The sequence below is a fragment of the Nicotiana attenuata genome, unplaced genomic scaffold, assembly GCF_001879085.1.
Source record: "Nicotiana attenuata strain UT unplaced genomic scaffold, NIATTr2, whole genome shotgun sequence".
In the NCBI taxonomy this organism is placed as follows: domain Eukaryota; kingdom Viridiplantae; phylum Streptophyta; class Magnoliopsida; order Solanales; family Solanaceae; genus Nicotiana; species Nicotiana attenuata.
In genome coordinates this window covers 141,563-165,988 of record NW_017670501.1, presented here as the reverse complement: position 1 = coordinate 165,988, position 24,426 = coordinate 141,563, and the positions used below count along the sequence as shown (strand labels likewise).

The following is a 24,426-nucleotide window of genomic DNA, read 5'->3' as shown; positions in this document are numbered from 1 at the left end:
GAAAGGAAGCGCTGGGGATTATGGGGTGAAGACTTGGAGTCGTTTGGAGCTTGACCGTCGGTGAGGGATTTTGGGCTGCTAGGGTTTGATAAGGGGTGAGGGAAATGAGAGTGAAATGAGAGAACGAGATCTTTGAGGAGTTAGGTTTTCAGATAGATATATGGGGGTGGTTAGTTGTGAGCCGTCCGATCATAAGCGATCGACGGATGAGATTATTCGAGAGTAAAACGGGGTCGTTTGGTTAAAGAGAGAGTTGGACCGGGTTTTAGGAATGGGGCAGGCATTTTTTGTAGATTTTGGGCCTCTCAGTGTATTGGCCCAAACAAAATTCAGCCTACTTCCTTCTTTCCTTTAATTTCAAAAACCACCAGTTTATTTAAATACTCCTAATTCACAACTAATTTGCAAAATTAACTTATTGACCTATTTTCTAAAAATTAATTAAATTAATTTAGCTAATAATTCATGTAATGTTACTAATGTATTTTGTTGTGATTTTCATGTATTAATTCTATAATTAATAAGTAATTAATTCCTAAAAACAATTAGACCTAAAATGACATGATGAAGATTTAAAAGTTTTTATGGTATTTTCTATGATTTTAAGATATTAAATATGCACAAAATGCAAACAAACAGTTAACAAGAAATTCCTAAAAATTCTATAAAATTAAAACAATTAGAAAATTTATTCTTTGTGAATTTTGTAGGAGTATTTTCGTATGGCAAAAATTACGTGCTCACAAAGAGTGGCAGTGGTTTTGGGCTAGCCTTTGTAATTGATTTTGGGCTATTAATTGTATGGTTTATTTTGTGGCTACCTATTGTCATTGGTTTTTCCCGGATGGCTACAAATGAAGTTTGCTCTTGATTCTTCTATCTTGGGACATACTTGATTCTCCATTAACAACTCCATTGTTCATCTGGCATTCTAAGATAACTTAAATTCAATTATCCCCTTATTTATTTATTAGGAAAAACCGAAGAAACCGAACTAATTTTGATTAGGTTATTGATGCACAAAACAAAAAACCGAACAAATCGAACTGAACTTCACAAAAATCGAACTGAACCAACTGACGCTACCCCTAGAATAACCATTGATTTGAAATTTCGAGTGGTGTTTCAATTATACCTACTATAAAACTCGAAGAGATAACTTGTGCTACCAGTATTGACAAATATTATGGGGCAGGTTCATGCCAATGCGGTGGACTTTTTGTCCTAATGTAATTTGAGCATAATAAGGTTTTTACATCAATTAGAAGAGTTAGTAATTTAGTAACAAGAATAATAAATTTATAACATAAAATATGAATGTAAAAGAGCATCAATGAGTGAGCTTGGAAATTTCAAATAGTTCAAATCAACTACTGTCCATGTCCAGCCCATTACGGAAAATTACCTATTGCTGCCGGGGCATTTGCATCTATACCCGCTTTTTGTGTCACGTTTTAACTTGTGCCCGCTTTGCAAAAAAAATTGCAACCGTACCCGTTTTTTCGCGTAACTTCAGCATACGGGGCTGAAGTAGCAAAGGCAATCACGCAAAACTTCAACATTCTAGTAGCCGGGCCTGAAGTTCAGCTCTAGAGCTGAAGTTTTTGTTTTGTAACTGACGAACTTCAGCTCTAGAGCTGAAGTTTTTGTTTTTGTAACTAGCAAACTTCAGCTCTAGAGCTAAAGTTTTTGTGACAGTTGCGCAACCCCAAGTTAATGCAATGAACCTATTTCACTTAGGTCCAGCTGAATACCTGCAAATGTAAGTGAGAATGAGATTCATAGGCAAGAAGAATCCCATCTTATGGTCTGCTAGCCAGCGTTTCCAAACGAATCACAGCGATATGGCCAAAAAGTTCATTAAAAAATCTATGCACTGCAGGCTACATCTTCTAACTGCAGTATCGTTTATGGGATTGGTCCAAAAAAGATTTTTGACGTAAGACCAATAAAAAAAAAATAGGCTTTGCATTTTGTCTTCAAATTGCGGTAGATTCCTCGCATATCTATTACGCACCAATTTTAAGGATTGATATTTTGAGTTTTCTTTTTGTTTTTAAATGGATTATGGTTTTATATATAGAAGTTTTGAGAGGACATGAAGACAAATAAAAGAAGTTGATTGATAACGATCAAATAGATAGGCTAAGACAAATGGAGAAGATGAGCATGAAATTTTTGTTGAGAAGAAGAAAACGAAGGAGGAGAAAGGGGGCTGAAGTTATTTAAGAAGTGGATACAAGTTAAAAGTTTAAAAAAAATGGGTACAGGTTAAATGGGGGCAATCAAATAGGGCGCCCCGTGCAATTTTTACATTGCTGCCTCCTGTAGGAGTTTGGTCCGTATCCCAGTTCTAGTGTGGCTGATCATCATCTCACAACTATTTGAAAACGACCCAACAAATGAAGGTAGCTATACCGAGTCATGTAGCATACGAAAACAATCAATTACCCATGTACTAACACTAAAAAAGATTAAATATTTGACCTATTTGTATTTTTTTTTAATATATTTTTTTCCATTCAGTTATTAGTGAGAGATATCCGTTAAATCTCTTAACATAATGGTCAATGTATATATATTGCACTAAAATTACTTATCCTTTGTTTAACTTCTTGGATAGATAATGTATAGATCCAAGACAATTAAAGAAGTTTTATACGGCCTATCCGACGGTATATCCTTATCCAGTGTTGGAACAGACACATCTCGAAGGATATAGACATCAATAACTTTTTTTGCAATTGACTTCAGTAGCCTCTATATTATTCAATGGTGAGACGTAAAAATAATAGGAAGTGGCAGTAGTTGGTGATGCTATGGTTTTAAAACCTTGAACGAAGAATTGAGCGGAAAAAACTCAAAAAAAAGATCTGTTATTTTTTAAGTTGTTGGATTGATAGGAAACAACTAAATTATTAATACATGAAGGAAAATGCAAAAGGGTAGTTAATGCATGCATCCTCACACCACCACCGGACTCATTACACATTATTTTTTCTTCGCTCAAATAATATCGTTGACCAGAAAATCTTCCTAAAGAGCATATAACAAAGTTATCTTTACATCAAATGTCCTACTTGGTCAATTCCAGTGCACACAGTTTGCACGCTAAAGATGTGGGTAAATTTCACAAATGGTCATATAACTATGATTTTTTTTTACCAATGTCATATATCTTTCTTTTGTCACTGAAAAATTATAAAACTTTCATTAACTCACACAAAAATCATAGTGACTGAAAAAAAAAACAACTTTTCAATATTATTTTCTTATTCCACCATTTTTTATTTTTTATTTTTTGTTGAATAAATAATAATTCAATTAAAATGAGAATGATCCAACTCGACCCGACACCCCCCCCCCCGACCTAATACCCATATATATAAATTAAAATAATATTAAAAGTGAATCCTTCAAAATACGATACTTCTATCTTTTATTTTTCTTTTCAAGATTTTCATTCAAATTTATAGCATTTTTATTTCAAGTGCTCTCTAATTTTATATACCTTTTATTTCTATTTCTTTTTTTGATAAGAATTTCTTGCATTCCAAACTAAGTTTTTTATGGGGAGAAGGATTCATTTTTAGTATTATTTTAATATATGTATACGGGTATTGGGTCGGTTGGGTTGAGTCACTCCGATTTTAATTGGATTATTATTTATTAAAATGAAAATAAAAATAAAAAAATGAAAAACCTGGAATAAGAAAATACTACCTTGTATTTTTCAATCACTATGATTTTTATGTGAGTTAGTAAAAGTTTTATGATTTTTATGTGAGAAAATAAAGTTATATGACTTTGGTTAAAAAAAATCATAGTTATATGATTTTTTGGTAAATATACCCTAAAGATGTAGTGTGGCGGCAATTAGTTCTTTTTGAAATTTCTGTTTTTCAAAAACACTTTAAGGTAATATTTTGTTCAAAGCAACACCAAGGTATGGTAAATGATGCAGCGATTCAGATATCGCATACTTACAAGTTGATTTGCTATAACAAACAAAAAATATTCCCAAAAAAAGACAATTATAAAGAAATTTTGACTGTACTTTAAATTGTGAAAAAAGAAAAAAGTATGCGATGAGGAACCGAGGATGGAAGAAATGGTGCAATGCAATGAATCTCATCGATGATGAAACTTTTTGTTATTAAGAAGATAGAGAATTAAATTAAAATAAGTGACAAAATATTTACTATTAATATGCCGGCAAAAACAATTAAAGAAAATACATATCCGTTTTACCTTCCCAAATTTGCTCCAAAAAAGTATAAGCTTAGGAATAAGGATGAAAAAAATTAAGGAATTTTTATATTCCTATGTCATATAGTAAACTATATTACCCTCTATGCTTAACTTTTAATATAATTACCTTTTATATACCTAATTATCATTTATGTACCATTTTAGAATTTTAATGGTATTTAATTAGTCTCCTAATTTTACTCAACCGTATATACCCACTCCCCCAAGTTTCTCTCTCCAAATCCCCACGATTTCCTCTTCAATCACCCACGATTTCCTCTTCTAAAACCAGCGAAAATCTGTAACCCCTCCACCATTAACAACCATTAAAAAGCTTTGAAGCTTTGAATTCGAATTTAGGTTTTCAAAAATCATTTTTGTTTGGATTGGGTGGTTGTTGCAAATAATTGGGAATATGGTTTGGAGTTTATATCTCAATTTTGAGGGGTTTTGGTGAAGATTAGACTTTGAAACTCGAAGAAGAAGAAGAAGAAGAAGACATGACATACATTATATTGCAGAAATTGTAGAAAAATTGTAGAAAAATTGTAGACTGTTGTCTATTTATTTTTCTTTTATTCATTTAACTATTGTATGAAAGTTGAACAACATTGTATAAAAATTATATTTAAGATTGTATGATATTATAGTTGTATATAACTGAGTAGAAATAATGTATGAAAATTGTAGATAAGTTGTATAATATATAATTAGTTGTATGAAATTTGTTTTTACTATGTATAAATCAGATACAAAATATACAACAGACATATTGTATAAATTTTGTATAAAATTTGTATTTAAGTTGTATGTTATTGTAGTTGTATTTAACTGGGTGGAAATAATGTGTGAAAGTTGTAAAAAATTGTAGATAAGTTGTAGATAAGTTGTATAATATATAATTAGTTGTATGAAATTTATTTTTACTATGTATAATTAGTTGTATGAAATTTGCTTGTCTTGGTATACTTGTCCTACTTCAATAAAACTTGGTGTACTATCTGTTATTATTATACTTTCATATTCCTCTATAACGGGAGATGTTGGCATATCAAGTAACTTTAGTGTTCCAGACGAGCCTGCATGAAAATAAAGATAAATTCTGTTATGAACAGTTTGTAGAAATTTTATAGATAATTTGTAGAAATATTGAAATTCTGTATTTCATATTAATTTTTCAAATGATATATAGTTTTATTGTAGAATTAATGTAGAAATTTTGTAGATATTGGATTGGTAGGTACAGTCTTTCTTCTAGGCTTCTGATTGAACTTTAAGGTAATGGTTGTGAAAATCCATACTGATATATATATATATATATATATATATATATATATATATATATATATATATATATTACTCTGACATGTAATTTATTTTATAGATAAAATATAGATAAAGTGTAGGACATTGATATACAACCAGAATTTGATAGAATTTGTCTGTGCAATTTCAACGTTTACTTAACTCAAAACGTTTCTTTTTGTCTTGAATGTCATAAAATAATTTGTTAGTGCTCTAGTGGTGGGCTTTGATTGGAAGAGATGATGAGAGGAAAATGGTGATAAAAGAAATTAAAATTGATAATAAGGTTACACTTTGAGATTAAAAAAATTTTAATAAAGAAAGAAAAAACTGATTGAAATTTGGAAATACAGTTGAACGAGTGACATATAATGTGTTCCTTACCATTGATGTTGGTCTCTTGGTGTGGTATTAATTTCAGTTCAAAATAATTATTGGTGTCATAGAATATCCATAAAATTTAGGTATGCAACTGAAAAAATTGGACTAGTATATGAAGAAAATATGTATTATACTAGAAAAGAAGTAAGAAATGGGAAGAGATGTTTCGATTGTCGTTAAACCACTTAAATACAATATAATACCACTTAAATATAATTTTTATATAATGTTGTTCAACTTTCATACAATAATTAAATGAATAAAAGAAAAATAAATAAACAACAGTCTACAATTTTTCTACAATTTCTGCAATATAATGTATGTCATGTCTTCTTCTTCTTCTTCTTCTTCTTCTTCTTCGAGTTTCAATCTGAAATTCAGCCAAAACCAATTCTAATCTTCACCAAAACCCCTCAAAATTGAAATATAAACTCCAAACCATATTCCCAATTATTTGCAACAACACCCAATCCAAACAAAATATAATTTTTGAAACCCAAATTGGAATTCAAAGCTTCAAAGCTTTTTAATGGCTGTCAATGGTGGAATTACTGCTCTCTTTTCCTTTGCTTTATATTACTGAAATTTGGGATTGAGAGATAGAGAGAGACGTATAGAGAATTCTCAATTCTTGCAACAACATCCAATCCAAAAAAATAACGTATGAAAATTCCGTTTCTCTGTAAAAACAAATTCCAATCAAACAACGTATGAAAATTCCAATCCAAACAAACAACGTATGAAAATATACAGAGAAAGGAAATATTAATGCGTTGTAAAATATCTGGAAGAATATTTAATTCCCCAATATTAGCGCGCCTAAATAAGGAAGCCTACAGCTACAATGATTCCTTATTTAATGAATTGTTTATATTTTGTAGAAATACTATTAGCATGACGGGTAATATGCAAACTATGAACATATTTGGTAATATAGTTTCCTATATGGTGTAGGAACGAAAATTTCCCAAAAATTAATGGTGCAAAGCAATAAACTTCATCCGGATAAAATTTTTTTGTAATTAAGGAGGTTGAGAATTAACTTGTAATAAGTGACTTAAAAATTTCTCACACCATTTAATCATGAATCGGAACGCTTCTATAGAGCAACTTAGAAACAATCGTATTCATATGAAGCGGTGTCTTCTAGTTTAGTTTTTTTTAAACAAAAAAAAATTAAATAGGATATTTTTAGATTAATAATAGGGCATTTAGAAAATTCAATATATTAGTAATTATTTATAAGGACAATTTGGTTCAACTTTTAACTTTTGGGATGCCACTTTATAATAATTAGAAGATTATTTTACAAAACTAAAAAAGTGGGAATTAATAACCTTATATGTTGTTTATAAAGGTTAACAAGGTTCAATGATCATAATATAGAAGGGATAAAAACCTAAGTTTTGAAGAATGGGTTGTGTGCAAATATAGCTAAAAGTTTTGTGCACTATTGGCATTTAAAATACGGTTAAAGGCTTTATGCATTATTGACATTAAAATAGATGGTGATTATTTCACAAAAATCAACGGAGATATTTAGTTACTACTACTTACTAAGAGGACACAACTTTTCTGAAAGGACACTTTAAATTATTAATTTTTTTTCTTAATAAATATTTATTATTAAATAATACTTAAGCTATTTAAAATATTTAAAAGGATATTTCGGTAATTCAAGGTCTTACCACTTTTATAATAATATATAGATTTATTCAAATAATAAAAGTTCCCCCTCCCCAATTCAAGGAGTTAAATGAATGTAAGTTGTTTCCTTTCCCTACTCTGTTGGATCTTTAATAATCCAACTTGGACTATTTCTCTCTTTCTTTGTCATTCATCTCCCTCCACAAAACAAACTGAATCCTCTCATCATCTCACTTGTCACTTGTTGCTTTCATTTCTATTACCAACTTTTAACATAAAGGCTATTGCAAAAAGTAAAAAAAGAAGCAAATTGGATGTAATCCAAATCACAACCAAACATGCCAACAGCAAGAGCTCGTTTGGGCAGAAGAACATCCAGTTCTTCCTACTCATCAACTATTACTACTATCATCTTTGTATCATTATGTGTTTTAGGCGTATGGCTTCTCACCTCCACCTCTGTTATTCCTCCCAAATCCACCACTCGAACATCCACCGAATCTACCACCTCCACTTCTTCTTCTCTTCCCTCCACCATTATGGATGCCCACAAGACTATTTCTAACAATGGAAGAACACCTGTTTTTAAGGACACACAAGGAGACCTTCCTGATGATGCCATTAAAACTGATGACACTAACCGACCTCAGGATACTAGGGAAAATGACAAGCCCCAGACAGATGTCTCATCAGATATTACAAAGGATTCTGGTGGTTTAAACGGGAATGGTGAATCATTGCAAGGTAGTGAAAATGGAAAACTAGCTGAAGATGATAAGAAAAATGGAAATCTAGCTGCTGCAGAGCACTCTCACGGATTGCATGGAACCGAATCTGTTGAAGAGCAAGAGAAGCAGAAACTATTGGAGACACAAACATCTGAGGAAAGTTCCATCACTCACAGGCAAGAAGCTGAGCAAATAACTGCAGGAATCGGAAAGACAACAACTGGAAAAGAATCTAAAGATAAGGGAAGCCTAGGAAAAGATAAGGCTGAAGAGGACGTGTCGTTGGATTCAGGAAATGATGCCCATGGAGTTTCAACAGATAACACCAAGAACATATTGACAGATCAAGAGCAACAAAAACGACTAGAGCAGCATCAACAACAGGAAGATGACCAAATGCAACAGCAACAGAAACAATCAGAAGAACAAACTCAAGGAGTAATGAGTAAAGATCAAATCAAACATGATGAGGCACCTATATTAAAAGATGTTAAAATTCAACATGACCATAAGGCTCCCGTAAACTTAACTAATAACCTACCTGTTCCGAAGACGGAAAATCACAAGACTGAAACCATTGTACCAAAAGAGTCTAAAGAATCAAAGAAGTCCTGGTCGACACAAGCTGATCATTCAGTTAACCAGAAAGAAAGACGAACAATCGGATCAAATAACAAAGACAGCAGTGTCCCGGAACAGAATTGGCAGCTGTGCAAGGTGGAAGCTGGTGCAGACTACATACCATGTTTAGACAACGAGGAAGCAATAAAAAAACTAAAAACCACAAAGCATTATGAACATCGCGAAAGACACTGTCCTCAAGAACCTCCAACCTGCCTTGTCCCCTTGCCTCAGGGATACAAGACACCAATTGAGTGGCCTAAAAGCAGAGATAAGGTAGTTGTCTATTCGAAGTACTTTGTTACTTAATATGTATCCCAAAAATGTTAATCTTTTGAGAATTTTCTGTTTTTATCCAGATATGGTACCATAATGTGCCTCATACATTGTTAGCAGAGGTGAAGGGGCACCAAAACTGGGTGAAGGTTTCTGGTGAATTCCTAACTTTCCCAGGTGGAGGTACCCAGTTTATCCATGGAGCATTGCATTACATTGATTTTGTACAAGAGGTATGTTATCCATCACCAAAAACTATAATAACAACAATACATTTATCTTTTAAACATTAACTTTATATCAAGATAATGACTAAACGTTTCCTCATGGCCTCTACTCAATAATATCATAGGATGATCAACCCAAAAATTGAAAGGACATCTTAAAACTAATTACTAGAAGATATGTACTACTTTTGGCAATTCAATGATGCTGAAGATTTATTTCAATCAACTGGTTGTAGGCAGTTCCGGATATAGCATGGGGAAAGCACACTCGAGTAGTATTAGATGTTGGCTGTGGAGTCGCTAGTTTTGGTGGTTATCTTTTCGAGAGAGATGTTCTTGCAATGTCTTTCGCACCTAAAGATGAACATGAGGCACAAGTTCAATTTGCACTTGAAAGGGGAATACCTGCAATATCTGCAGTGATGGGTACTCAGAGGTTGCCATTTCCAAGTGGAGTTTTTGACCTTGTGCATTGTGCACGCTGCAGAGTCCCTTGGCATGAAGAAGGTTTTTCCTAATATATATATATATATATATATATATATATATATATATATATATATATATATATATATATATATATATATTTACAGCTATTTCAACATTCAAGTCCTCATTAAGACTCTGCCTTTGAGTTATCATATAGATTTGTTAATAAAGTTTAAATATGCGATGAAGGTGGTGCTCTTCTCCTGGAACTGAATCGTGTACTCCGCCCCGGAGGTTACTTTGCCTGGTCTGCAACTCCTGTGTACCAAACTCTTGAAGAAGATGTCGAGATATGGAAGGGTAAGATCCTACTCGTTCCTTTCGCTTAATGTCGTTTAATGTAAAATTAACACCTTTGCTGTTTTTCGGTTCTCTTAACAGCAATGTCTAATCTGACGGTGTCCATGTGCTGGGAGCTTATAACCATAAAGAAGGACAAACTAAACTCCGTTGGTGTTGCTATCTACCACAAGCCAGACACAAATGACTGCTACAATCAAAGAAAACAAAACAAACCCCCAATGTGTAAACCAGATGATGATCCTAATGCTGCCTGGTAAGCTCACTGTAAGAACAGACTAAGAATTTGTCCTCCAACAAGATTTTGTTTACTCAGTGAAATCTGCCTACCAATACCATTTGGAATATCTACAAAGAATATAGTTTCCACATATTCTTGAGAACTGCTTACCAACTTTTAATGAGATTGGATTACAATACACATTTCAGGTATGTTGCCTTCCATTCATGTATACATAGGGTGCCGACTGAAGAAAAGGAAAGAGGATATCGGTGGCCTGTAGAGTGGCCTGAGCGACTACAGACCCCTCCATACTGGCTAAACCAATCACAAGTTGGAATTTACGGAAAACCAGCTCCAGATGACTTTGCAGCAGATTTGGAACATTGGAAACGTTTGGTAAGCAAGGTGTATATGAACGGACTGGGAATTAGCTGGTCAAATGTGAGAAACGCCATGGACATGAGAGCAGTATATGGAGGGTAACTAACTTCTCTCTTCTTACCTCTGGTTATGCACCAAAAAGAGTACTGATCATAAAAGGCTCCTATATATTAACAGGTTTGCTGCAGCTCTTAGAGATCTCAAACTGTGGGTGTTGAATGTGGTGAATGTCAACTCTCCGGATACACTTCCTATAATATATGAACGTGGTCTTTTTGGGATTTATCATGATTGGTGTGAATCCTTCAGTACATACCCAAGGACATACGATCTACTACATGCTGATCATCTTTTCTCCCAGTTAAAGAAGAGGTAATAGTAGTTTATGGAGTAGAACCTTGTCCTGTTTTAAAATGGTTCATGTACCATGACCTAGACTTTCATGTGGCATTTGTAGGTGTAAAATTGTTGCTGTGTTAGCAGAGATTGACAGAATAGTTAGACCTGGAGGTTACTTGATTGTCCGTGATGACTCCGCCACAACTAAGGAAGTAGAGAACTTACTCAAGTCTCTGCATTGGGAAATTCGGAAAACCATCTCCCATAACCAAGTTGGAATACTAAGTGCACAGAAGACTTTGTGGCGGCCAAGCGCTTCTGCTGCACCAACCTGATTACAAAGTCAGGAGAATCTCAAATTGTCTAAATCTGTAGTTTTTACTCTGTAGCAAGCACAACAAGCAATTCTGTTTTTGTAGCCTAAAGTTCTTCATGTAATGCTGCGGGCAGGCAAGCAGCTGCTACCGTAGCTTTTGTTATTTATTTTTATTTTTATTTTTTATAGTTATTTATTTATTCTTTGATAGATAAAGAAGGCAAAGTGCTGCCCGGAAATGCCGCAGCTCTTGTTATTGATTAATTGCAAGGTTAATGTAACATTTAGCATACAGATGCATAATTAAAACGACGGAGAACTGAAGTTCCCCATTTATTAATCTCTTCTTCAAGCATGTCTCGTAGTCCTCTTATCATTTTTCTTTTTCCCTTCTTAGTCGCTTTTATTTTTTTCTCCGCGGGTTGTTAGTATTTTTTAGAGACTCGCCAACTTCAGTTTTGTCCAAGACATCTAGCATTAAGAAGGTCAACAAAAAGGACAAACAGCTCTTGGAGGAGTGAGTGCTTGATCACTGAGTTTTGATGGCTATATCTTTTTTTGGAGCGAACTCAGGGCTACTTTGAAGCACATTGATACAAGTTATACCTTTTTAAACAAAAGGCTACACAGATTCCACTGTCTATGGATAAAGACATTATAAGTAACGCAACTATGAATCTCATAGTAAGTTTGATCTTGGCTTAAGATAAATGCTAGCGACATGCTTAACGCACGAAAATTGGACAAAAAGTGGTCTTTCTAGTAGCAAACAGGTTTCCTCAACCAATTTGGTTGGGTCAGCTTTAAGATTGATTTAAAAAAAATTATGAGTTGCTTTGACAAAGATAGACTCTGTTGAAATGTGAATGAGTCTGCAGAGCTCATGAATAATGGCATTTAGCAGTAATTATAAATGCAACAGATTAGGCCAGCAGATATTTTTCTAAATGAATACAAAGGATCTGAGTTAGTAGCTTTCCTTATGTGCCAAGCATGGCATTTCTTCACTCTTATGTCTATATTTGTTACACTTCGGATCTACACAAGCTTTTTCATACTGCCATTCGCTCAGATATTAATCTTCTGGGAACATTTGTATCCACAGGTTTTAGAATCTAGATGCACATAAATTAGCATCTGAAGTTTGAAATTTGAACAACATAACTGAAATTGGAGCATAGTCTGTACTAGAGGATTTCTCTAATTCCACGCCTCTTGTTATCCTATTCCATTTTACTTTTGTTCATTTGTAAACAACCTGCTGTCTCTGCACAGTGTACACTGAAGTTATAGCTAGTGAAGGACATATGCATTTGAATTAAGTTCAAATCCCTTGTTGTTTGTCCAGATACCCATTTTTCAGCATGAGAAACAAAACGAACAGCATAGTAAGCATACAAATTTTTAGTTTAGAGCTGGACCTACCAAACTAAACTAAGCTCTCCATGAATGCATTGTAGCTTCAGGAATTCAGATAAGATGCTTGAATCTCTCAACTTGCAGTACTTTACTCTTTCTTAAGTAGACTTTGCAACTGACCGTTCTTGACAGCATTTTGAAGATCTAATAAGAAGCCAAAAAAAAAATGAAAATCACAAAAACAAAAAGAATCAAGTGTTACAAGCTGATAAATATCAGGTCGGGAGAACAGGAATCAGACAGCTGAAATCACAAGGCCTACCCTCTGAACCACCAATATGCTTCCCATTCACAAACACTTGCGGGACTGTGCTGCGGCCCACCAGATCCAAAAGGACATCTTGAATACGACCGCCATCGTCTGAGCAGATATATTGTAAGTTCGAAACAAATCCATTAATTCCATCGCTAAATGTGACAACCAATGTAGACTAACACAGATAGGCAATCAAATAGTCAACGAAAACTCTGTGTTTGTTTCCGTGAATTGTTTTCAAGTATTCTAATTTCTACTTTATTTTCATTTCTTTCTACAGGTTGACAACAAAATACCTCGAAGATCAAGCTCCACCACAAATGGTTGTTCTTGAAGTTCATTGAAGATGCGTTTGGCACGCTGGCAGTACCTATTACCGAAAGACAATAGAAATTAGCAGGAGAAGGACATAAACTACAAACATCAACATGCACTTAAAAAGCTAGCTCAAAGTCTCAGACACAAGGTATTTTATGATTCTTTTTTCTTTTTATGGTCAAGATAAATGCGCAATCCAGCAGAGAATTAAATAAAACAAGGCATAGCATAAAGATGTGGCAGGATACAGAGCACCACTACAGCCTATGATGCCTCAAATCCATTGTTATCTTTAATCTTATTCATCTATACATATCCTGTCTAAGCATAATGTTTGCTCCAAGCAGCACATAGAACATCGTAAATCACATGCTCAGCTATTAAGATCGGTTGGTTACTCACTACGTTCCTTCTTTGCCAATATAGTGTTAGGTTTTAGTTTTAATGGTGAAAAATAATATATTGCTTTTGGCATAGGGACTCAAGGAAAGCATCCAAGATCGAAGAAATCAAAAGGAAGGAATCAATCAACCAACTAAAGATCCGACAAGGAAATCAATCAAGAGATTGATTGAAGCGGAAAAGAAGCATCGAAGATCTTGCAAGATGATCAATCAAGCTGCTATTTCTGGAAGGACCAAAAATCAAGGAGTAAACCAGGCGCTATCAAGAACTGTAGAAGGAAAGCTATTAAAGTCCTCTCATCAAGGAAGAGCAACGGCAAATAACCTTATTCTTGGAAAGAATCAATTTCTTTTCAAGGATCAAATCTCTTGGGTTGTCAAATCTCTTCAGCAACGGCCTCCTACAAAGTATTTATACACATCCTTAAGCCTTAGACAAATATACTTTGATCGAACCAAATACCCTCTCTTTGTTCTACTGCAAACAAACATTGTAGCTCTACTAGATCTGTTGCGTAACAAGTTAGAGAAGAAAGAGAGAGAAATACTTATGAGGCATTGTATCAAAAAGAAACAAGTGACATAGAAACTGAGCCATTGGAGTAAACCACACCATTCACGTTGTACTCGAGAAACTCATTCTGTGAAAGAGAACTCCCTTGCAACCCAAGGGGATTGGACTAGGATTCACATTGAATCTGAACCAGTATAAAATTCCGGTGTCTTTAATTCCTGCATTTTATTTTTGCATCTTAAATTCTGCTCTTACTATTATCTCGTTATTACATCTAGTTGACTAATTAGAAAACTAGTCAACTTGTAGTGATTAAAATATAAATATAAACAATTCACCCCCCTCTTGTACTTTAAATTGGTATCAGAGCAAGTCTCACATTTTTCTTTTGCTTAACAGCTTGTGAGAAAAGATCATGGCAAATCAAGTTATTATCGGAGCGCTCTTCCAAGAAGGAACATCGCAAGTGAGGCCACCATATTTCAATGGACAACATTTTTCTCACTGGAAAGTGCATATGGATTTATGCGCAAAGGCCTGTGATGTCAAAGTCTGGAGAGTTATCAAAAAGGGGAACTACCCTCTACCGGCCGCCGCTCAACCACTTGTTGATCCTGAAGATAAAGATTCATATACATATGAGCAAATGGCAGTTGTGCAAGTTAATAATAAGGCAAGGAATCTGCTCTATAATGCTATAAGTGGTGAGGAGTATGAGAAAATCTCTAGTTGTGATACAGCCAAAGAGATGTGCGATAAACTTGAAGTTGTGTATGAAGGCACCAGTAAAGTAAAGGAAACTCATATCAACATGTTGGTTCATGACTATAAACTCTTTCAGACGAAAGAAGGAGAATCTATTAAAAAAAGGGTTTTTCAGATTTAGCAAAATCACTAGCGATCTAAAAGCTTTTGGCAAACCATACTCAAGTGGTGATCAAGTTAGGAAGATTCTTAGAAGTCTACCCACTACTTGGCAGACAAAAGTGCTTGAATCATAGGATCTGAACAAACTATCATATGATGAACTTCGAGGAGAACTCATAGCTTTCGAGAAAACTCATCTCAAGAAAACAAACCAAGAAGAAAAGAAGAAAACAGTTGCATTCAAGGCCACAACTGAAAAAGCAGAAAATGATATTGATGATGACCCTGAAGCTCTTCAAGAAGAAATTGCCATGGTGTCAAGGAATATGGATGGTTTAATGAGGAGATACAGGAATGCGAGAAGAGGAAGGATGCCACCCAGGCGAACCAGGCAATATAACGAACAAGACAAAAATGATGGCAAATGCTATAAGTGTGGAAGATTTGGGCATGTTCAACCTGAATGTCCTGATCTAAAAAGAAAAGTTTCCAGAGGCTTCAACAAGAACAAATCATTTGGAAGCTAGAGTGATGAAGACAGTTCAGAACACGAAGAGATAGCAAATCTTTGCTTCATGACAATTCTGGAAAACGACATGAACAAACTCTCAGGGTGCTGGACAGATGAGGACACTTCAGACGATGAATGCAAAGATGACAATGAGAACTGTTTAATGGCACAAGGTGAAACAAGCGAGGTAAGATCTTATAACTATGAAAGGTGTAATGAATTGCAGGATATTCTTGACCTTACTTTGAAAGAGTCTCAAAAATGACGAATGAACTAAAGAGACTCAACAAAGAAGTCAAAGACCGGAAACTCAAGCATGAAGTATGTGAAATTGAAAAAGAAGTCAAGAAGAGTTTGACGAATTGCAAATGCAACTCAATGGCATGCGCAAATCCACCGGCCACAGTTCTATCAGGTCAAACCAAGCGACTTACAAGTCAACTGGAGAAGGACCAACCAGAACAGAGTCCACTAATACTAACACTAATGAAAGATCCAAAAATGGATCAAGAGTAACGTGTCACTACTGTAACAAAAGTGGACATAAATATTCTTTTTGTCGATTTCGTAAATCAAATGTTTCAGGATGGATTTGAAAACCCAAAAACAATCCTGAGTCGAGTAATACTAACCAATCAGGACCCAAGCAAGCTTGGGTACCTAAAAGAAAGTAATAACTATGTTTTGCAGGAACACCACAGGAGGAGTCGCAAAGGAAAATGGTACTTAGATAGTGTGTGTTCCAGTCACATGAGAGGTGACAAAAACCTGTTTAAGGAAGTTACAAAAATAGACGAAGGAAGTGTCAAGTTCGGTGATGACTCAAAAGGAAAAATAGTCAGGACCGGAACAGTCCCTTTTAATAATAATTGTGATATCACTGAGGTTTATCTTGTTGACGGACTTAACTACAATCTTCTGAGTATAAGTCAGCTATGCGACTCGGGGTATGAAGTAAAGTTTAAGAAAACAGGTAGTGCTATTGAAGATGAAATAGGTAAAATAATCCTCCCAGGTAAAAGGTATGGAAATGTTTATATTTTTGATGGCTTTGAAAATATAGATGGTCATATTTGTTTAACATCCATATCTAATTATCCATGTTTATGGCATAAGAAACTTGGTCATGCAAGCATGCATTTGATAGATAAACTTTCCAAGCATGATTTAGTTATTAGTCTGCCTAAACTAAATTTCTCTAGAAATCATATATGTGATGCTTGTCAAATTGGAAAACAAACTAGAAACTCTTTAAAAAACAAGGATATTGTATCTACTTCTAAGCCCTTGCAATTGCTTCATATGGACTTATTTGGACCTACTAGAACTGCTAGCATAGGAGGGAAACGATATGATTTTGTTATTGTTGATGATTACTCACGTTTTACTTAGGTAATTTTCTTATCTCATAAAGATGAACTTTGAAAATTTTTGAGATATTCTGTAAGAAGATTGAAAGAGAAAAGGGGTATCTAATTACAACAATCCAAAGTGATCATGGAGGAGAATTTGAAAGCAGGGCATTTGAAGATTTCTATAATGATCAAGGATACACCCACAACTTCTCTGCCCCAAGATCACCCCAACAGAATGGAGTCGTTGAGCGGAAAAATAGGACCTTGCAAGATATGGCAAGAACTATGATACTAGAATATTCATTGCCAAATCACTTCTGGGCAGAAGGAGTAAGTAGCATGTCACATTCTCAAACGATGTCTCATAAGGCCCATTTTGAAGAAAACACCTTATGAATTGTGGAAAGGTAAATGACCCAATATTAGTTACTTCCATCCGTTTGGAAGCAAGTGTTTCATTCACAATAATGGTAAGGACAATCTTGGAAAATTCGATCCAAGAAGTGACGAAGGTATTTTTCTGGGTTATTCATTAAATAGTAGATCCTTTAGAGTCTATAATAAACGCACACTGTGTGTGGAAGAATCAGTACATGTTATATTTGATGAGAATAACACTTCGGCCGAGAAAGGAATTATTGCAGGTGATGAAGATCAAACTCAAGAAATTCAGGAGACAAGCAAATCTCAAGAGTCGACTAATAAATCTGATGGTGTGATAGAGTCAACTAATGAGATAGTAACAGTCAACTAGAATCTTCAAAGGAGTCAACTACTCATACAGTTCGTCCAAATGAATGGAGAAGTGAACCTGAATATCCTCAAAAATTCATCATAGGAGATCCAAGCGAAGGAATGAAAACCAGGGGAGCTCTCAAGAAGAAAGCAAACATAGTACTGATTTCTCAGATTGAGCCAAAGAAAATAGAGGAAGCTCTGAAAGACTCAAGCTGGTTGCAAGCTATGCAGGAAGAGCTAGACCAATTCGACAAAAATCAAGTATGGAAGCTGATGCCCAAGCCTGAAAATGCTCCCCTAGTTGGAACAAAATAGGTCTTCAGAAATAAGTTGAATGAGGATGGAAAAGTTGTGAGAAACAAAGCCAGATTAGTTGCTCAAGGATACTCACAACAAGAAGGAGTCGACTATGACAAAACCTTTGCTCCAATAGCTTGACTGGAATCTATACGAATTCTTCTTGCATATACATCCTTTAAAAGATTCAGGCTATTCCAGATGGATGTTAAAAGTGCCTTTTTGAATGGTTTCATTGAATAGGAAGTATACGTGAAACAACCCCTGGATTTATAGATTCAAAGTTTCCCTACCATGTGGATAAACTGACCAAAGCGCTGTATGGACTGAAGCAAGCTCCGCGGGCATGGTACGAAAGACTTAGCTCATTTCTTATTGATCACGGATTTACAAGAGGTAAAGTAGACACTACCCTGTTATTAAAAGATCATAAGAAGGTAATCTCATTATTCAAATTTACGTCGATGATATTATTTTTGGTAGTGCTAATCCTCTTTTGTGCAAGGAATTTTCAAATCTTATGCAAAGTGAGTTCGAAATGAGTATGACGGGAGAGCTAACGTTCTTTCTTGGACTTCAAATTCAACAATCTGAAGAAGGAACGTTCATATGTCAGACAAAATATACAAAGGAGTTGATTCAAAAGTTTGGTATGAGCAATGCTAAAGCTATTGGCACACCAATGAGTCCTTCAACAAGTCTCGACAAAGATGAACAGAGAATTACTATTGATCAAACTAAGTATCGTGGAATGATTGGTTCACTTCTTTATCTAACTGCTAGTCAACCGGATATTATGTTTAGAGCCTGTAAAGGTGCCAGGTTTCAGCCAGATCCTAAGGAATCACATCTGACTGCAGTAAAGAGAGTTATTCGATATCTCACTGGAACTATCTCTCACGGATTATGGTATCCACGATCTAACAATTTGAAATTAGAAAGTTTTCAGATGTTGATCTTGCAGATGATAAGGAAGACAGAAAAAGCACCAATGGGACATGCTAATTACTTGGAAAGGCACTGATATCTTGGAACAGTAAAAAGCAAGGATCAGTCGCATTATCCACACCTGATGCTGAGTATATCACCATTGGACAATGTTGTGCACAATTACTATGGATGTCTCATCAATTGGGTGACTATGAATTATTCTTCAAACCCATTCCAATTTTTTGTGATAACTCTAGTGTTATATGTCTCTCCAAAAATCCTGTGCATCATTCTAGGGCAAAGCATATAGACATCAAACATCATTTTATTAGAGATCATGTTCTTAAGGGAAATATAGAACTATCTTTTGTTGGAACTACAGATCAATTAGCGGATATCTTTACTAAGCCATTACTAGAGGACAGATTTTGTTTTTTAAGAGAATTACTTGGTATTGTTTGCATTAATCATTAAATATTAGGACCTATGTGTTACTATTACTTTTTGTATGCCTAATGTTCAAACTTTGTTGCTTTTTTTTTTATCATTAATTGCGCCTCCGAATTCTCTCTCCTTTCCTCTCTTCTCACATCAGTTACAGAGTTCAAAGAAGGAAAACTAATCATCACGTCTGTTCAACTGACACCCCTTCCTTTCCTGTACTCAACCGTCAAAAACCTTTCTTTTAATACCTGAAAACCCTTTTCAGTCTCCATCGTCCCCATCGCCTAGAAACCCTCTCCAAAACCTTCTCTCACCAAAAGCTCTTCCATGGCCAAACACTCAAAAAATCCTTCTGCTTCTACCAGGAAGAGTACTCGCTCCAGAACAAAACCTCCATCTCAACCTCCAGAACAAGTAGACCTAGCGTCCGACCATTCGGAAGGTTTTGCCTCCTCTCAGGTGGACCTCTCAGATCATTCTCATACTTTAGGAGAAAAAGCCCTGGGAAAAAGACCTATGGAAGAACCCCCTGAATCCTTTACTCCAAAGAAGTCGAAAATAGATCTCTCTAGTTCTTTAAAGTCTGACCTAAATTTTTGGGATTCTCCAAATAGGGATTTTTTTCATTGCTTTGAAAGACAAGCCAATTGCTCATGGGAGGGTAGTCGACCTTGATGACATGAAAACCCTAAATTGTAAGGTAAAAAGATTTGTTTGTTCATCAGGGTTGGTCTAAATTTTTCTGTTGCCCCTCCTAAAGTCTATGAACCCCTAGTGAAAATGTTTTATGCGAATTTTCGCTCCAATAAGTCTGATAAGTTGGAATCCTTAGTGTTAGGGAAGCGCATTGTTCTTGATTGTGCCATGTTTCATTCAATTTTCCAGTGTAAGTGTTCTGGTTTTCCCATGCTTTTCAAAAATTCCTGGCCTGATGATTTTGAAATCACTTTTGATCAAGCAAAACGGTGTATTGCTGAGTGTCCATCTAAATCTCTCCCAAACCAGTTAGGTCCAAGTGATGTTAGCTTTGAAACTCGTGTTCTAGCCCACATTATTGCAACTACTCTGCTTCCTCAAACTGGATCTTTCTCCACCTTCTCTCAAAGAGATACCTTTCTTGTCTATTGCCTTGTGACAAAACTCAAGATCAAACTATCCTCCTTGGTCATCAATTTTATGATTGAAAGTGCTGATTATCCCACCAGTCTGCCTTATGGCATGGCCATCACTCACATTCTGGAAGCTCATAATATTTCCATCTCTGAATATCCCTTCATCTCTGTTTCAAAATCTTACTATTCCAGAGCATTTGCAAGTATGGGGTATATGTGTGAAGGGCTCATGGGTTAAGAAACAAGGAGGTGAGGTCAAACATGCTCAACTTGATCCAAAATCCAAACCCTCTGTTTCCCATCATAGTCCCAGTGTCCCTGACCTTGCTGAGAAACTAGTTGCCATTGACAATCAGCTGTCCGCCATCAAAGATCTTCTTACTGCTACTCAGCCCACTGTTGGAGATATTCATGCAATCTCAAAAGAGACAGGGTCTAATGTTTCAAAGATAAGAGTTGCAGTTCTCAGAGTTAGGGAAAACGCAGTCAAGGCATTCAAGGAGGTACACGACAGGCTTGATGGAGTGACTGTCTCAGCCAATGTCAGCTTTGATCAACTGAAGGAGGCGATTTGCAACACTCTCACTTATTTCTTGCGCCGTTAATGTGGAAGTTTAAGACAATATTTTTTTGTTGTGCTGTTTTGGACTGGATAACCAGTCACTGGATGACTCTTTTGCTTTTGTTTGTGCTGTTTAGACAATATGTTTCGTTTTGCCATAACCAGTATTTTGGATAGCGTGCGGCGACAAATAGTGACGAGGGCCTGCTTCACTGAGGCGAGAGGCGAGCAGCGAAGCGCTGGCCTTTTTTATGTGAAGCGACAATTTATACAAAAAATAAAATATTATATATATATATATATATATATATATATATATATATATATATATAAAATTAAAAACTCAATAGCAATAATATATTAATAAATATATCAATTCAAAAATTAAAAACTCAATAGATAGTCATAGTAGATTCATAAACTAAAACAAGCAACATCTATATGCAATTAATTCTGCTCTATAAGACTAACTGAAAAAAGAGTAAAGTTTAGGTTTGATTTGATATATGAAGTAGCTCTCTGTCTGACTGCCTCTGCCCGTATCCGGGATTAAAAAAACAGAGCAAAAAAAAAAAAGAGAAGAAGAAAAAGGAAGGGAAGAAGAAAGAAATAAAGATAGAAAGAAAGCTAGCTCAAACCTCAAAGAACTCTCTACTGCTTGCTCGAACAATAGAGCCAAAAAAAAAAGGAAGAAAGAAAGAAGACTGAAGAAAGAAAAAAGAAAAAGAAACTGACAGCAATGGTCGAAGAAAAAATATGGACAGCAGAAACTAGAAGAAGAAGAAGAAATGGACAACATACGTGGGTTATGATGTCGCTGATGAACGAAGAAGAAGATGAAATCCCAAGCCCTAATATTTAGTTTATTGATCGAAAAAACAAATGGCGCTGATGGTTGTTGAAGGAGAAAGAAGTGAAAAACCCAAGCCCTAATTTGTATTATAATCAGTGTTTGGTCGCTGCCTTTTCTTTTTTACTTTTTTTTTTCAAAAAGTGCCGCTACACATCGCCTCGAGCATCGCAGCGCCTCTCACTACACAGGCAGAGGCGCTCGCCTTTCTGAAATCACCACGCAACATAGCAAAATGGCGCTGGCAGCTCGCTCGCATCGCCTCACGCTATTAGCGCTGAGGCGAGCGCTATTTACAACACTGGCCATAACTCTGCAAGCATATCACGCTATAAATCGTGTTTTAGTATATAGCGTGTTGTTATCTTACTTATCCCCTCTTTACTGATGCCAAAAAGGGGGAAAAAGGATATGTATATTTGTGCAGGTAGTGCAGGTACATCCATTGCAGGGGAAGTCGACTATAAATACTTCCCAACGCCACCTCTTGAGGGGGAGTCAGAGATGGTGCAGAAGCAGTCGACTAAAGGAAGCACCTATTGAGGGGGAGTCAACTGCACTCAGTGAGGGGGAGTAAAATACAGGGAAGTCAACTTATGTTTACATATATTATTTTGTCATTACCAAAAAGTGGGAGATTATTAGGTCTTAGTTTTAATAATGAAAAATAATATAATTGCTTTTGGTATAGGGACTCAAGGAAAGCATCCAAGATCGAAGAAATCAAAAGGAATGAATCAATCAACCAACTAAAGATCCGGTAAGGAAATCAATCAAGAGATTGATTGAAGCGGAAAAGAAGCATCGAAGATCTTGCAAGATGATCAATCAAGTTGCTATTTCTGGAAGGACCAATAATCAAAGAGTAAACCTGACGCTATCAAGACCAGTAGAAGGAAAGCTATTAAAGTCCTCTCATCAAGGAAGAGCAACGGCAAATAACCTTATTCTTGGAAAGAATCAATTTTTTTCCAAGTATCAAATCTCTTGGGTTGTCAAATCTCTTCAGCAACGGCCTCCTACAAAGTATTTATATACATCCTTAAGCCTTAGACAAATATACTTTGATCGAACCAAATACCCTCTCTTTGTTCTACTGCAAACAAACATTGTAGCTCTACTAGATCTACTGTGTAACAAGTTAGAGAAGAGAGAGGGAAAAATACTGATGAGGCATTGTATCAAAAAGAAACGAGTCACATAGAAACTGAGCCATGGGTGTAAACCACACCATTCACGTTGTACTCGAGAAACTCATTCACTGAAAGAGAACTCCCTTGCAACCCACGGGGACTGGACTAGGATTCACATTGAATCCGAACCAGTATAAAAATTTCAATGTCTTTAATTCCTGCATTTTATTTTTGCATCTTAAATTCTGCTCTTACTATTATCTCGTTATTATATCTAGTCGACTAATTAGAAAACTAGTCAACTTGCAGTGATTAAAATATAAAAATAAACAATTCACCCCCCTCTTGTACTTTCCATTAGCTCACTAGGATTATCTTGGAAACATGTCTTATTAGACAGAGAATCTAGTGATTAGTCCATGTGCGCCCAAGCTATCCCGGACAGGCCTGATATTTTTTAATAAATGCCTGATACAGAAATCAGGGTTACCAGTTCCCAATAAACTAGCAAAGCAGAATAAAAACCCTAAAAAGAAAATAAAAGATGATCTCTTTCATCTGCTGGCTTTACACTATGCTACGACAGTTGAAAAGTTCTAATCAATTCTTAGTTTTGATCATACAGAGATACTTACGGGCAATAGGATTTGGAGAAGATGGCGATCTTGTTAGAATATATGACATTTTGAACAAAAGCAGAAGGAGAACTAGAAGCTAGGGCTTCTGCTGGACCTTTCACCATCGCCATTACTCCAAATACAACGATCATCATAAGCAAATTACGCTTGAGCGCCATTTTCTCGTTTTCAACTTCACGAACAGTAAAGCGTTCGATGAACTGTTGAGTTTTCGAGAAAAAAGTGCGGAAGAGGGGCTTTTGAGCCTCAGCTGAAACCCGAAGACGGCGGATCTCGTCGGCGGTTTTCTCCACGCGGTTGCGGAACTGTTCCACGACGGAGATTTTGGTGAGGTCACGTGCTTTGGGAATGGGAAACTGGAAACCGGGTTTAGTAGGGAGTTTGTGACATTGTCTGAAGCACCGGTTTTCTATTTTGGTTAAACGAGCCGCCGGGTTGTTGTGAATCGTGACGGAGGAGTTGACTGCCATTTTTACTGTAAAGACCGGAAACCCGAGAACAACCGAAGATTAACTTTTGGGCCTTTAATTCGGACCTACAAAATGCTTTTTTACGATTTACTGAATTTTCGTTCGAGTGAATGAGCCCACTTAT

At 35.6% G+C, this 24,426-nt stretch overlaps 2 protein-coding genes across 2 annotated transcripts; one reads left to right on the top strand and one right to left on the bottom strand.

The window, feature by feature from the left end:
* Window positions 1–7,812: 7,812 nt before the first annotated feature.
* On the top strand, window positions 7,813–11,838 carry LOC109240287 (probable methyltransferase PMT27). Its single transcript, XM_019406916.1, has 8 exons — window positions 7,813–9,209; window positions 9,293–9,442; window positions 9,673–9,943; window positions 10,115–10,225; window positions 10,307–10,481; window positions 10,655–10,927; window positions 11,007–11,201; window positions 11,287–11,838. The coding sequence occupies exons 1-8, from the start codon at window positions 7,923–7,925 to the stop codon at window positions 11,501–11,503; spliced, it is 2,679 nt and encodes an 892-aa protein (XP_019262461.1). The 5' UTR covers window positions 7,813–7,922; the 3' UTR covers window positions 11,504–11,838.
* Window positions 11,839–12,372: 534 nt separating this feature from the next.
* LOC109240286 lies at window positions 12,373–24,426 on the bottom strand. Its single transcript, XM_019406914.1, has 4 exons — window positions 23,830–24,426; window positions 13,456–13,529; window positions 13,166–13,264; window positions 12,373–13,047 (listed from the first exon to the last, which is right to left on the bottom strand). Exons 1-4 carry the CDS (start codon window positions 24,300–24,302, stop codon window positions 12,992–12,994), a joined length of 702 nt encoding a protein of 233 aa, XP_019262459.1. The 5' UTR covers window positions 24,303–24,426; the 3' UTR covers window positions 12,373–12,991.